Source organism: Capra hircus, chromosome 8 (genome assembly GCF_001704415.2).
Source record: "Capra hircus breed San Clemente chromosome 8, ASM170441v1, whole genome shotgun sequence".
NCBI classification, from domain to species: domain Eukaryota; kingdom Metazoa; phylum Chordata; class Mammalia; order Artiodactyla; family Bovidae; genus Capra; species Capra hircus.
In genome coordinates, this window is record NC_030815.1 from 75,165,728 (window position 1) to 75,178,605 (window position 12,878).

Genomic DNA, 12,878 nt, shown 5'->3' on the forward strand with positions numbered 1-12,878 from the left:
TAGTTTTGAAGCTGGTCAGTACATAATATTCTCCGTGCCACCTCCATCCCACCTACCCCAAATTCATGTTGTCACATTCATCACAGGAGACAACACTCCAAAGACTGCAAACTCTACAAAAAACTGAGGCTCAATCTAAGGAGATTTAGGAACACTCTGCCTCAAAAATCATTCCTAAAACTTTCACCTTCAAAGCAATTAAAATTATAATAGGAAACAATGTATGATGGAATTGTTCTTAGGATCTCCTTCATCAACCAAATAATACTGGGTTAAAAGCCTACACATAAAGCATTGATGCTAGATATCAAATATCTCACTGAAAAGACCATTAAAAATTTAGTGAGTGACGTGAATGATAAATTACATGAATTACATGATTAATACACTGGAAATCTGCAGGACACAAAAGTTAAGGAAAGCTAGAATGCTAACCGAAAGTTTATGGGGAAGATGAATCACAGCAAAAATCCTGAAGGCTGAATAACCAGAAATATAATGAAAGGATATTCCAGGAGAGAGAAACAGTGATGAGAAATTACAAAGAACTAAAATATATTAAAATTAACCTTAAGTTCAGAATATGCCTTTTTTCCCCAAAAAAAACAATATAAGTTGTAGCAAGATGTTTTAAGTGTACAATTCAGTAATTAATAATTTAAAATACACATTCTTATATATGATATGTAAAGAGACTGGCCTACCATTTTAGAAGTATTCTGAAAATTATTAAAACACAAACTAAGCCATGCAAAAGAGGATGAGAAGCCGAGTATATTCAAAAGCAGGCAGAAGACAATGAATGAATTTGTAGGCAGACATCCTACATAGTAAGGCATTACGTCCGGCCACAGAGAGGAATGCCCGTATCAGCAGCCAGGGCCAAACTGTTGCAGTGATCCACCCTAGATACATGGACTGTAAAAACTACATGACATTAGACAGAGAAGACTACAGAGTCAGGTCCTAATCTTACTATGGAATATTAAAATTTTTACAGGAAGACCTTATCCCCCATTGTATACCTACAGAGCTTCACCTCAAACTATGAGAAAAATTCAATGACATTCATTTATTTTCAGCTTAAAACAATAATCTGAAATGTATGCTTTGTGTTCAGTTTAACTTGATGTTAGTCCTCTATCAAAAACACAAATAAGGCAGACTTACAGGAAAAGGAGCAACAATGATCCAAACTCTGCACTGCCCAAAAGGCCAGTGTGAAAAACACTTCCATTATCAAAACCTGATAATTATTTTATCAAGGAATTGTAGAAATAGTTTACAAACATTCACCTGATGAATTTTTATTAGCTAGCCTTGATAAAAAGGGAAGTTATTTAAAAGAATTGTATAAGAATATTAACTAAGGAATTTTTTTTAAAATCCATACCTTTGATTCCAAAAGAATTTTTGTTTGGTAGATTCTGAGCTACATTTTGAGCATCTGATGCCAGTTCTATGGATCAATGTAAAATGTAAGGTTTCAACTATCATCAGAAGACAGAAGGAGTTCATCAGAAGAGAAATTAGTAAGTAAATTAAACAATGAAGGGACAGCCTCACAGCTAAGTATATGCTGTGTGTCCAAGGAAAAAGACAACTTCTGCTCTCCATGCTATGACAGACTGTTGTGGCCCAACTATGCATCTTACCAGCCAGATAGATCTCAAACATTCAATTTGCATCTATTATGCTTGTTCTCATTCCCATGTTCACCAAGTTCCCTTCCCATTTGTCAAAGAAAACATTACAATCAGTTTAAATGGTATGTTTTTAGTATATTTATAAATTTGCATTTTGACTATCCTTCAGTCTTTCTGTTTTGGTCAATCTTGAGTCTGACCGTAAGGATGGATTTGATTATCATCCTTTCAAGTCAGGCTTCTGAGCCTATGAAGCTGTGGGCTAGACTCAGAACACTGTGTTATTAATAAGACAATACCAGTCTGTGAGGCTTCTAGAGAAATAGCCAGAATCCCATCAGACGACATCATCTTTAACTGTATTTTGCATCAAACATATTTTGCTTATCTAAATGTTTTCCAGGAAGGAATCTTCTACTCTAAATGAAAACTAGAGGGATGAGAGGGAAGAAATAAAGACAAAAGGAAAAGGAAGAAAAGGAGGAGGAATAAGAAAACAGAAAAGTAGCAGTTAATGGATTAATTCAACATTGTTTCAAACATCCAATTTAAAACTCAGTGGAGGTTCTAAGTAAAGCCACTATAAACATCACAGGCAGGTCTTAGTATGGACGTGCTTTCATTTCTTTTCAGTAAAAACCCAGGGTTGAGATTTTAAGACTGTATAGCATCTCTATGTGTGCTTTCACACCAGGAATAAGTTTGAATTACACCATCACCTTCACTAACACCTGGAACTGTCAGTTTCAAAGCTGTTTTAGTGGATGAATGGAGGTAGCCTACTTACTATGCACGCACTCACTGTACATTTATATTTCCCCAATGACCAATGATGATGAGCACATTTTTGTTTGCTTATTGCCATCCATGTTTCTTCCCTTATGAAGCATCTGTTCAAATCTTTTGCTCATTTTTTATTATTTTGAAATAATTACAAATTCACAAGAAGTTATCTTTGCCTCAGTCTCCACGATGATTACACCTCACATAATTCCAGTATAATTTAATACCAGGACAACTGCCATAGATAAAAAATGTGTATACCATTCTATGTCAGTTTTTTACTGTGGTAAAATAGTGTGCATGTGGTAAATAGTATTTACCATGCTCATCTTTTTTAGGGTTACCATGCTAACGCTGAAGGACAGGGAAGCCTGGAGTGCTGCAGTCCATGGGGTTACAAAGAGTTGAACACAACTGAGCAACTGAACAACAAACCTTTTTCAAGTTACAATTCACTGCCACTGAGTAATCACAATGTGGTATAGCCACCATCACCATCCATTTCCACAACTTTTTCATTTTCTGTTGTTTTAATTGCTATATTCATTGGGTTACTTGTTTTCTTCTTAATGACTTCTGAGAATTCTTTATATATTCTGTATACAAGTCCTTTTTCAAGTAGAGGTTTTAAATAAATATTTCCTCCTAAATTATGCCTTGGTCTTCCATTCTGCTTTCTTCTGAAGAACCATGTTTTTCTTTTAGATCATGCTTATTATGTCCTATGTAAGAAATTTTTCCTTAATCCAAGGTGGCTAAGATTTACACTAGTATTTTCTTTTGAAGTTGTGGTTTCAGCTTTCACATCTATAGCTATTATCCACTTTTGGCTATTTTTTTAATATACAGTATAATGTACGCTGTATTGAATTGTCTTGGAACATCTGTCCAAAACCAATTGTATCTGTGTGTTTATTTCTAGATTTGGTATTATGTAATTGATTTATCTGCAATTCCACAGTCTTGATTACTGTAACTTTAGGGTAATTTCTTGAAATCATGGAGTGTGAGTCTTTGAATGCTATTAGTTTTCAAAACCATTTGGACTATGTTCACACCTACACTTTACTATAAAAATTTCACAATCAAGTTTAGAATCAACTGACACCAAAAAATCCTGCTAGGATTTTGAACAAACTTGCATGTTCAAACCTATATATCAATTTGGGGAGAAATGCCATATCAATAACAATATCAATGATATATTAATAACATATCAATAACATTTATGAGTCTTCCAACTCATAAATACCTCTGAGTATCTTACCTCCTTTATCGATCATCTTTGATATTTATCTTCATGTTGCATAATTTTTGACATACAAATCTTACACATATTTTGTCAGATTTAGACATAGGGGTTTCATGCTTTTGTATTACTATAAATGGTAGTTCTGCTCATTAATGTTTCTTCAGACACTAAATTTTTACATTGTACTGTAAGATTTCATATTTTGTATTTCAATAGATAGAAGTCTTATTTTGCATATCATTAGACTTCACAGGCATCTGACATTTTTTGAAGCTACGTTTTTTCCCCATTTTCTCTGATTACAGAAATATTACCTGTTAAGTGAACTAGCTACATCATTTAAAGCTTTCTAGCTAATTTCATTAATTTATCTATAGATTATTTTATATCATTGCCAGAGATGACAGGTTTTTTTCCTCCCTTTCCAATCCTTTTCTTTTTCATTATTTCAATGGTTCAGAAATAATGAGGGCAATCCTCCTGTTTCTCTTCAGTTTTGACTAAATCTTTTGCCTTTATTCAAAAGAAAGAAAAAGTAAGCCCCCTGAATTTGCTGTATGACTCAGGGAACTCAAATTGGGACCCTGTAACAACCTAAAGGGCTGGGATGGAGAGAGAGGTTGAAGGGAGGGAATATATGTATACCGATGGCTGATTCATGTTGACGTTTGGCAGAAACCAACACAATACTATGAAACAATTATCCTTCAATTAAAAATAAATATTTATTAAAAAGGTAAGGTCCTTTATCTTGTTACAAAAAGATATTCTATACATGACTAATTATTGTGAAGTTTGCTGTGACTTTTGAATCCACCCTTTTAGGGCACAGGACTGACTAGTTTTCAGTCTATTCACAAGGTGTACAACAATCACAATACCTATTCCAGAATACTTTCATCACTCCAAAAAAACTCTAGAACCCATTTGTAGCCACTCCCCATTTCTCCCAACATTCCCAGCCCTCAGCAGCTACCAATCTACCTCTGCTTCTATCTGACTAATCTGGATAATTTTTCTTTCTCACTCATCCATTGAAGAACACATAGCTTTTATGTGAACCTGTATCTTCCATTCTCTCTGGTATATATCTAGGAGTAGTTTGATTTTTTAAATGTTAAAATATCAAGTTTAAACTTAACATGGCCACGATATATCCTTTTTCTAGTTTACTGAATTGTTTTCCAATATTGTGATTTAAAATTTTTACATTGGTGCTGAAGAATGAGATTAATCTATAATTTCAAATGTTAGAAAGAAATTTATCAACAAAATATCTTGTGACAATTTTTAATAGCTATGATATTAATTATAATAGATTATAATATCAATATTCCTTTTCTCATTCCTATAGCCAATTATGTTTCTTCTGCTTTCCTTGATCAGTCTCATGATAAACTTACCAATTTTACTAGTGTTTTCAAACTACTGAGAGGGTAACAGGCAGGAAGGCTAGCGGGTCTCCAAAAAAGAGGAAATAGGCTGCAAGTGTCAGATGTTTTTCTCTCTCCCTTAAGCGGCAAGAGACAACAAACAACAAGTCTCAGAATTTTTTTTTTCTCTTAAAATTCTGTGTTGCCATGATGACACCTGGTTCCACCTGAACTTAACTTTTCTCAAACCTTGAGCTAACCAATCCATTTTTTTATGGAAATGTTTTTCTTAAGCTATGTTAATGAAACTATGTATTTGCTCTGGAATTTGCCTTTCTTCAAAATGGTTCCACCTAAGACTAAGTTTTGGCTGATATAGATTAACAAACCAGTATTCATATCAATTGTTTTATGGCTGGGGGATGACACACCTCATGCCATCCTATCTCAAAAATGCATGTTGTGGGAGAGGGGCCTGATGAAACTCCATCAGCCTTGAGGTGTCTCTATTATCTGATTAGTAACTTTCTAACAGACATAAAACACCCGGCCAAAGACTAGCAGGGGGGCACTCTTTTTGCCCCCTTCTGATGTCTATGTCAGAAGCTTTCTGTATCTCGTTTGTATTTTAATAAAACTTTATTACACAAAAGCTCTGAGCGATCAAGCCTTGTCATTGGCCCCAGATTGAATTCCTCTCCTCTGGAGGCCAAGAATCCCGGCGTCTTTCACAGCTCAACAACAATCTTTCATTTCCATTTTTATAACTTTTGTTGGTCCTCTCCATGGTATATTTGATTCCTAGTTTTCTCTGCTTCTGTGATGGTGCCACTGTCTTTTTTAGGTAATTACTGAGCTATGATTTTATCTTTGGGATTATAATTCATGAAGTATCTAAGTATGTTTTTACAAATACAGTCACAGCAGTTAATACATATTATCAAAATATATTATCAGAAACAAATATTCAAAAGAGTTCTATTAAATAAATAAGCCAATTAACAAGTATTTATCTATGAACTTCAGTAAACAAATAACCCCAAAGTTGTATGATACAAAAAAACCTGCAAAAGCAACTATTACCCTGAACTCACCTATCATCATCAATCTCTTAATCTGGCCATATTTGTGTTTACCACTGTGAACAGTGAATACTTTGTTTGAAGTCTGCCACTAAGAAATTATTCTCTGAATCTCTGACACCAAGATTTGAGTGTGGGTTTGTACTGCTTTACACAGGTTTGTTACAGCATCTTCTTCAGAGTGCAAAAGAGGAAAAAAACCACATACCTTATTATCAATAAGCTTAGTAAATGAGAAACTTTGGAGCTAAGGACCAGCTAAGAGTAGCCTTAGAGGAAGAAGAGCTACCTGTTTTTCATTTTTCTCCATCAGCACACTTCGATGTTATCCTTGACTGTTAAGAGCTCAAACAATTAAAATACATCTCTGGTGAGGACAGACACTTACCAGTTCCCTCATCTGCACCATTCTGAGCAGCTTCCCAAACTACTGGTTTTGTCCCACACCCATCTATAGATGGAGAATCTGAATAGTCCGCAGGATTAAATGTCCTTGGGTTTGAAATAAAAAATAAAGGCAAATGAAATAATCACAAAATTAACTGTATATCATCTTCCCTGAAATGAGCCCTGTCCCTCTCAAGAACCACTGTAGGAGACTTCATCCTCCTTCTCCTATTTAACCATAAGCCAATTCTTCTGGCCATCAGAATCTAGAGCTTCCAAAAAGCAGAGGCTGACTAGGGACTTCCATACACTCTTGTATGATGCTTCTACTTGCCTAAACTGTCGTCCTCTGCATCTTAAAGTAGGCGTGGAGACCTATAATAGTTCTAGGCAGGGTAAAGGCTCTAACAAAAAACCCACCTACCCCATGCCAACTAACCCTAGACCTAAATAGGCAACAGGTCTTTTCTTCCCAAGTCAGAATCCAAATTGGCTTTGAACCTCTTACAATAAATGATCCATTTTGTTTAGATGGATACAAATAAAAAGAAAACATTTTGCTCAGTGCTTCTTTTTAAATTAAAACCATAAATACCCATGATTCAGATGCCCATGCTGTGCTTAGTTGCTCATGTCCAACTCTATGCGACTCCATGGACTATAGCCTGCCAGGCTCCTCTGTCCATGGGGATTCTCCAGGCAAGAATACTGGAGTGGGTTGCCACGCACTCCTCCAGGGGATCTTCCCAACCCAGGGATCAAACCCAGGTCTCTCACACTGCAGACAGATTCTTTACCATGTGAGCCACGAGGGAAGCCCAAGAAAACTGGAGTGGGTAGCCTATCCCTTCTCTAGGGGATCTTTCCAAGCAAGAATTGAACCATGGTGTCCTGCATGAGATGCCTAACTAGAATCAAATTAAATAACATCACCAAAATTTTCACAACTTATAAAAAAATATTTTAGCATTATTGGGGTGTCACTGACAAAAAGAATCACAACAGCATTTTTTTTTTGAAGTGGAGGACAAAATCTACAAAATCCTTCAGAGCTACAAGGCTGGGAATATATGTGCAAATGTTCCATCCAATTTGCTTCCTGTGTTTTCATCCTTCTTTTGTCCACAGGGAGCTTAGGCAGAAAAGAGATGGCAAGAGTCACCATCTCTAGGCAGTGACCCAAAACAGTACTGCCGGGAAGCTATGGACACACAAAGGACTTTTCCTTCCTTGACTATCATCTACCTACAGCCTCTATAAGATGTTTAAATACTTTTTATAATGGGGGGTGGCGGCTAATGCTTTAGATAACAGCAAAAAGTGAAAGAATAATCAGAAATAATGAGTAAATAACTGACTATACCATCTATTTAAAAATAATATACTCATCTTTCAGTATTACAATTCAAGATAAAAATGATTGTTCTTCATAAAAAAAAAAAAAAAAAACATTGCATTTACTTACCATTCAAAGACAACTGCTGGATTTACCAACATAATTCTTAAGCAATGGTTTTCAACTGGGGTGGTTGTGCACCTCCCTCCCAGGGAACATTTGGCGATGTCTGGAGAAATTTTTGACTGTCACAACTTGAGGAGGGGTGCTACTGGGATCTAGTAGGGAGAGGCCAGGGATGTTGCTAAACATCCTACAATGTAAAGGGAATCCCACCACCTCAATAAACCACTGTCCAATCCAAAACGTCAATAAAGCCAGGACTAAAAAATTGCTCTAAGGCTTACTGCAATACAATGTCATTTGTTCTATTTCATTTCTTTAGTATTTTCTCTTTTTAAATATAAAAAACATCTGACTCACCAGAATGGTTAATCAGGTACAGGATAGAGGAAGGAAAGCCTTAGAGATAACAAAAAGAGAAGGTATCAAATTCAAAAACAGGATAGCTAAGACTTACCCCATGCCTTGGGTTGAGAATCTTCCTGCCCCTCTCCCTCTGCCACGCCCAAATCCTTTAAAAACAAAAAAGTATAAAAATAATATTTATGTTCCACACAACTATAACCTACTAACTTCATCCCTTACACACCCGCCCAAACATTACTGACATTGCTCCTAACAGCACCAACATTCCCAACCAGTACACCCAATCTGCAGGTCCCCAATGACACAAATACCTATTGAGCTCAAAGGAGAGAAAAGAATTTAATTCTGCTTGTACAACATTTAACATACACTTCAGCTTAACATAGGCAGGTTATACTTTTAAAAATTCTGAATCTTTTTAAACACATCTAGTGTAAACACCATGACATCATAAGCCTCTACTATAAAATGAAATGAGAAACAAAAAGAGGAATCTACTAAGGAAGCTGAAGGTACTATTACATACCATTTTTAATAGTAAGATTTTTGATAAATGACCAAGAGGGCAGCAAACAAGACAGCAAGCAAGCAAAAGAAATAGTTTTATTCAGTGACTCTTTGGTTTTTCTTAACTGAATCCTAAATTGGGTATTAATGAACTAAACCTGAGTTAAAACTATACAACCCTTAGAAGAAAATATAGAGTGAAAGCTTATTACAGTGAATTTTGTAATAATTTCTTAGATATGACCCCCAGAATGAAAGGCAAGAGAGGAAAGAATTAGATTTTACACAGGTGAATCAAAAGACATGAACGGAGTAAACAGGCAACCCAAAGAATATCTGCACATTATACATTCGTTAAAGAAGTAACATCGTGAATACTAACAAAATTCTACTACTAACAAATAACCAGATTAACAAATGCACAAGGGGTCTCTTCCCTGGTGGTTCAGAGGTAAAGAATCTGCCTGCCAATGCAGGAGACAAATGTCTGATACCTGATCTGGGAGGATTCCACATGTCACGGAGCAACTAAGCCTGTGTGCCACAACTTTTGAGCCCAAGTGCCGCAACTACTCAAGCTTACATGCCCTAGAGCCTGCGCTCTGCAACAAGAGAAGCCATCGCAATTAGAAGACCGTGCAGGGCAACCAGAGGAGTAGCTTTCACTTGCCGCAACCAGAGAAAAGCACTCTCAGCAACGAAGATCCAGAACAGTCAAAAATAAACAAAATTCTTAAAAAAAAAAAAAAAAAAAAAAAGGCGTGGTGGGCAGGGAATGGACTTGAATAGATATTTCTCCAGAGATGATGTAAAAATGGTCAATAAGCACATGAAAATATTGTCACCATCACTAATCATTATGTAAACCCGGCACCAATTACAATGGCTGAAGCGGGGGTGTGAGTGTGTGGAGGAGACAGAAAATAACAAGTGATGGCAAGAACAGAGAGAAATTGAAGCCTCTGTACACTGTTTGATGGGAATGTACAATAGTGTAGCCACTGTGGAAAACAATATGTTTGGCAATTCCCCTCAAAATTAAAAATAGAACTCTATGATCCTTATAGCATAGGGAACTCTCCTCAATATTCTGTAATAATCTAAACGGGAGGAAAATTGGAAAAAGAATAGATATATGTATAACTCAATCACTTTGCTGTATGCCTGAAACTAACACAGCATTGTAAATCAACTGTTGTTGTTGTTTAAGTCGTTAAGTGGTATCAGACTCTTTGTGACCTCATGGACTATAGATCACCAGGCTTCTCTGTCCATGGGATTTCCCAGGCAAGAAGACTGGAGTGAGTTACCATTTTCTTCTCCAGGGGATCATCCTGACCCAGGGATGGAACCTGTGTCCCCTGCATTGGCAGGCAGGTTCTTTACCACTGAGCCACCAGGAAAGCCCAAATCAACTGTGGTCCAATGTAGAATTTTAAAAAAAAATTTTAAGGGGAAAAAAAAATTATATGATCCTGTAATTCTGCTTCTGGGTGTGTGTGTGTGTGTGTGTGTGTGTGTATCTCCAAGAGAATTTCAAAGTAGAGTGTTTTTGTACACCCACGGTCACATTGCAGGAAGCACAAGTTCCATCCCTGGTCCAGGGGGATCCCACATACTGTGGAGTAACTAAGTTCGTGCGCCACAACTATTGAGCCTGTGCTCTAGAGCCCGGGAGGCTGCAACTACTGAAGCCCACAGCTTAGAGCCCAGAGGCCCATACACCGCAACTACAGAGTACCCCCGGCTTGCCGCAACTAGACAAAGCCCTCGCAGCAACAAAGACCTAGACTAGCCAAAAGTTAAGTAATTCTTTTTCAAAAAAGGAAAGAAATCTTGATAAATGCTACAATATGACTGAAACTTGTGGATATTTTGCTATGTGAAAACAGGCCAGTCACAAAAAGACAAATATTTCATGATTCCATTTAGTACTTAAGAGTACTCAAATTCAGAGAAAAGTTGTTGTCAAGGGATATACTCACCATACTAATACAATTAAATGTACATTTAATCATGTACAGTTAACTTATCCAGTAGTCCAAGGTAAACTATTAAAACATATGATCTTGACAAAAATCTACAAGAGACAGGGGAACAGAGGGAAATGTCCTAAAGAGTAGAATTCTAATAATACCTATTATTAGAAACGTCTATTTTAACATCATCAAAAGGCAAAGGTAAGACTTCACACAGCATATCACAGTCTAAAAGAAGGTCAGAAACCAGAGTTAAAAAAAAAAGAAAGCTTTCAATGTACAAGTTTGGGCAAGATTACAACCCAAAATTTAGGAATAAGATAATTTATCCTTAAAGTTAAGGACGATAAGATGGGAGGAGGAGAGTCACCATACAAGCTTTTTTTAAAAAAAGGCAAATCTCAGTATATAATAAAATGGAATATTATTTGGCTATAAAAAGAAATGAAGTAGTTATACATGCTACAAAATTGTGCTGATATGAAGTAGAACATCAATGAACCTTTAAAACATTAGGTCAAAGAAGCCAGTCAGAAAGGGCACATACTACTAGATTCCATTTACATTGTATGTCCAGAACAGACAAATCTATAAACACAGAAAGCAGATCACCAGTTGTTTATTGCTGGAATTGGGGTGGTGAGGAAGAGGAAGGAATTGGCAATCAATAGTTTTGATTATGCATAATTGTATTATTGTTTTTGTTCAGTCACTAAGTCCTGTCCAACTCTTTGCGACTCCATGAACTGCAGCATGCCAGGCTTCCTTCCTGTCCTTCACTATCTCCCGGAGTTTGCGTAGACTCATATCTGTTGAGTTGCTAAGGTGATCCAATCATTCCATTCTCTGTCACCCCTGCTTCTCCTGCCCTCAATCTTTCCCAACATCAGGGTCTTTTCCAATGAGTAGCCTCTTTGCATCAGGTGGCCAAAATATTGGAGCTTCAGCATCAGTCATTCCAATGAATAATCAGGGTGATTTCCTTTAGGATTGACTGATTTGGTTTCCTTGATGTCCACGGGACTCTCAAGAGTGTTTTCCAGCACAATTTAAAACCATCAGTTCTTTGGCGCTCAGCCCTCTTTTGCTCCAACTCTTACATCCATACAAGAATGTAGAAAAACCACAGCTTTGACTATAGTTGACCTCTGTCAGCAAAGTGACGTCTCTGCTTTTTAATACACTGTCTAGATTTGTATAGCTTTTCTTCCAAGGAGCGTCTTTTTATTTCATGGCTGCAGTCACAGTCCACAGTGATTTTGGAGCCCAAGAAAATAAAATCTGCCTCTAGCATAATTCTATAAATATACTAAAATCCACTGAATTATGTAATTTAAACGGGTGAATTGTATAGTATGTAAAACATTTTAGGCTACAATAAACACTGTTACCAGTGAAGAAATCTAAACAATACAACTGCTCTTGATAAGTGCACCCATTCAATGGCATACTGTATGACAAAAGGCACCAACAAGTGGTTAAATATTAATAGTGGTAAATTTTTAAAAAATGATTCTGCTAAGACATCATTAAATAATATCTAATCCTTGAGCCAGAAAGCAATATGTACATGAAAGAAAAGAAAGAAATTTATTAAAAAAAAACCATAATCTAAGGACCAAAACTCAAGAAATCCTGCGAGTTTCCTGGAAAAAGTCAGTACCAACTACATATCTCCATGTCTCCAGACAGCAGCAACCACACCCAACTACAGAACAGGAACAACCCAAATATCTTCAGCAGATTTTCAAAAATCAAATCCAGGACCTCCCCAGTGGTTCAGAGGCTAAGACACCATACTTCCAATTCAGGGGACCTGGGTTGCATCCCTGGTCAGGGAACTAGAGCCCACATGCTGCAGCTAAAGATCTGCATGCTGCAACTAAAAGCACCTGCATGCCACAATGAAGACGTAAGGTCCCATATGCTGCAAAGGCCTAGTGCAGCCAAACTAAATAGAAACATATTCAAAAAATAAAAATAAAACCCATATTCATGTACATTTTAACAAGCTAACAAAACTGTTCTTTCCTTTTCACCTGGC

The 12,878-nt window shown here is 36.6% G+C and overlaps 1 protein-coding gene across 2 annotated transcripts in view; it reads right to left on the reverse strand.

Annotated features, from left to right (window-relative positions):
* Positions 1-12,878, reverse strand: part of UBAP2 (ubiquitin associated protein 2) — a 114,114-nt gene that overhangs the window by 40,956 nt on the left and 60,280 nt on the right. For both annotated transcript variants that reach the window (XM_013966140.2, XM_018052370.1), the window contains 2 exons: positions 8,440-8,494; positions 6,525-6,628 (listed from right to left, as the gene is read on the reverse strand). In XM_013966140.2, coding sequence (XP_013821594.2) covers positions 6,525-6,628; positions 8,440-8,494 — 159 coding nt within the window. The remainder of the gene's footprint in view (positions 1-6,524; positions 6,629-8,439; positions 8,495-12,878) is intronic.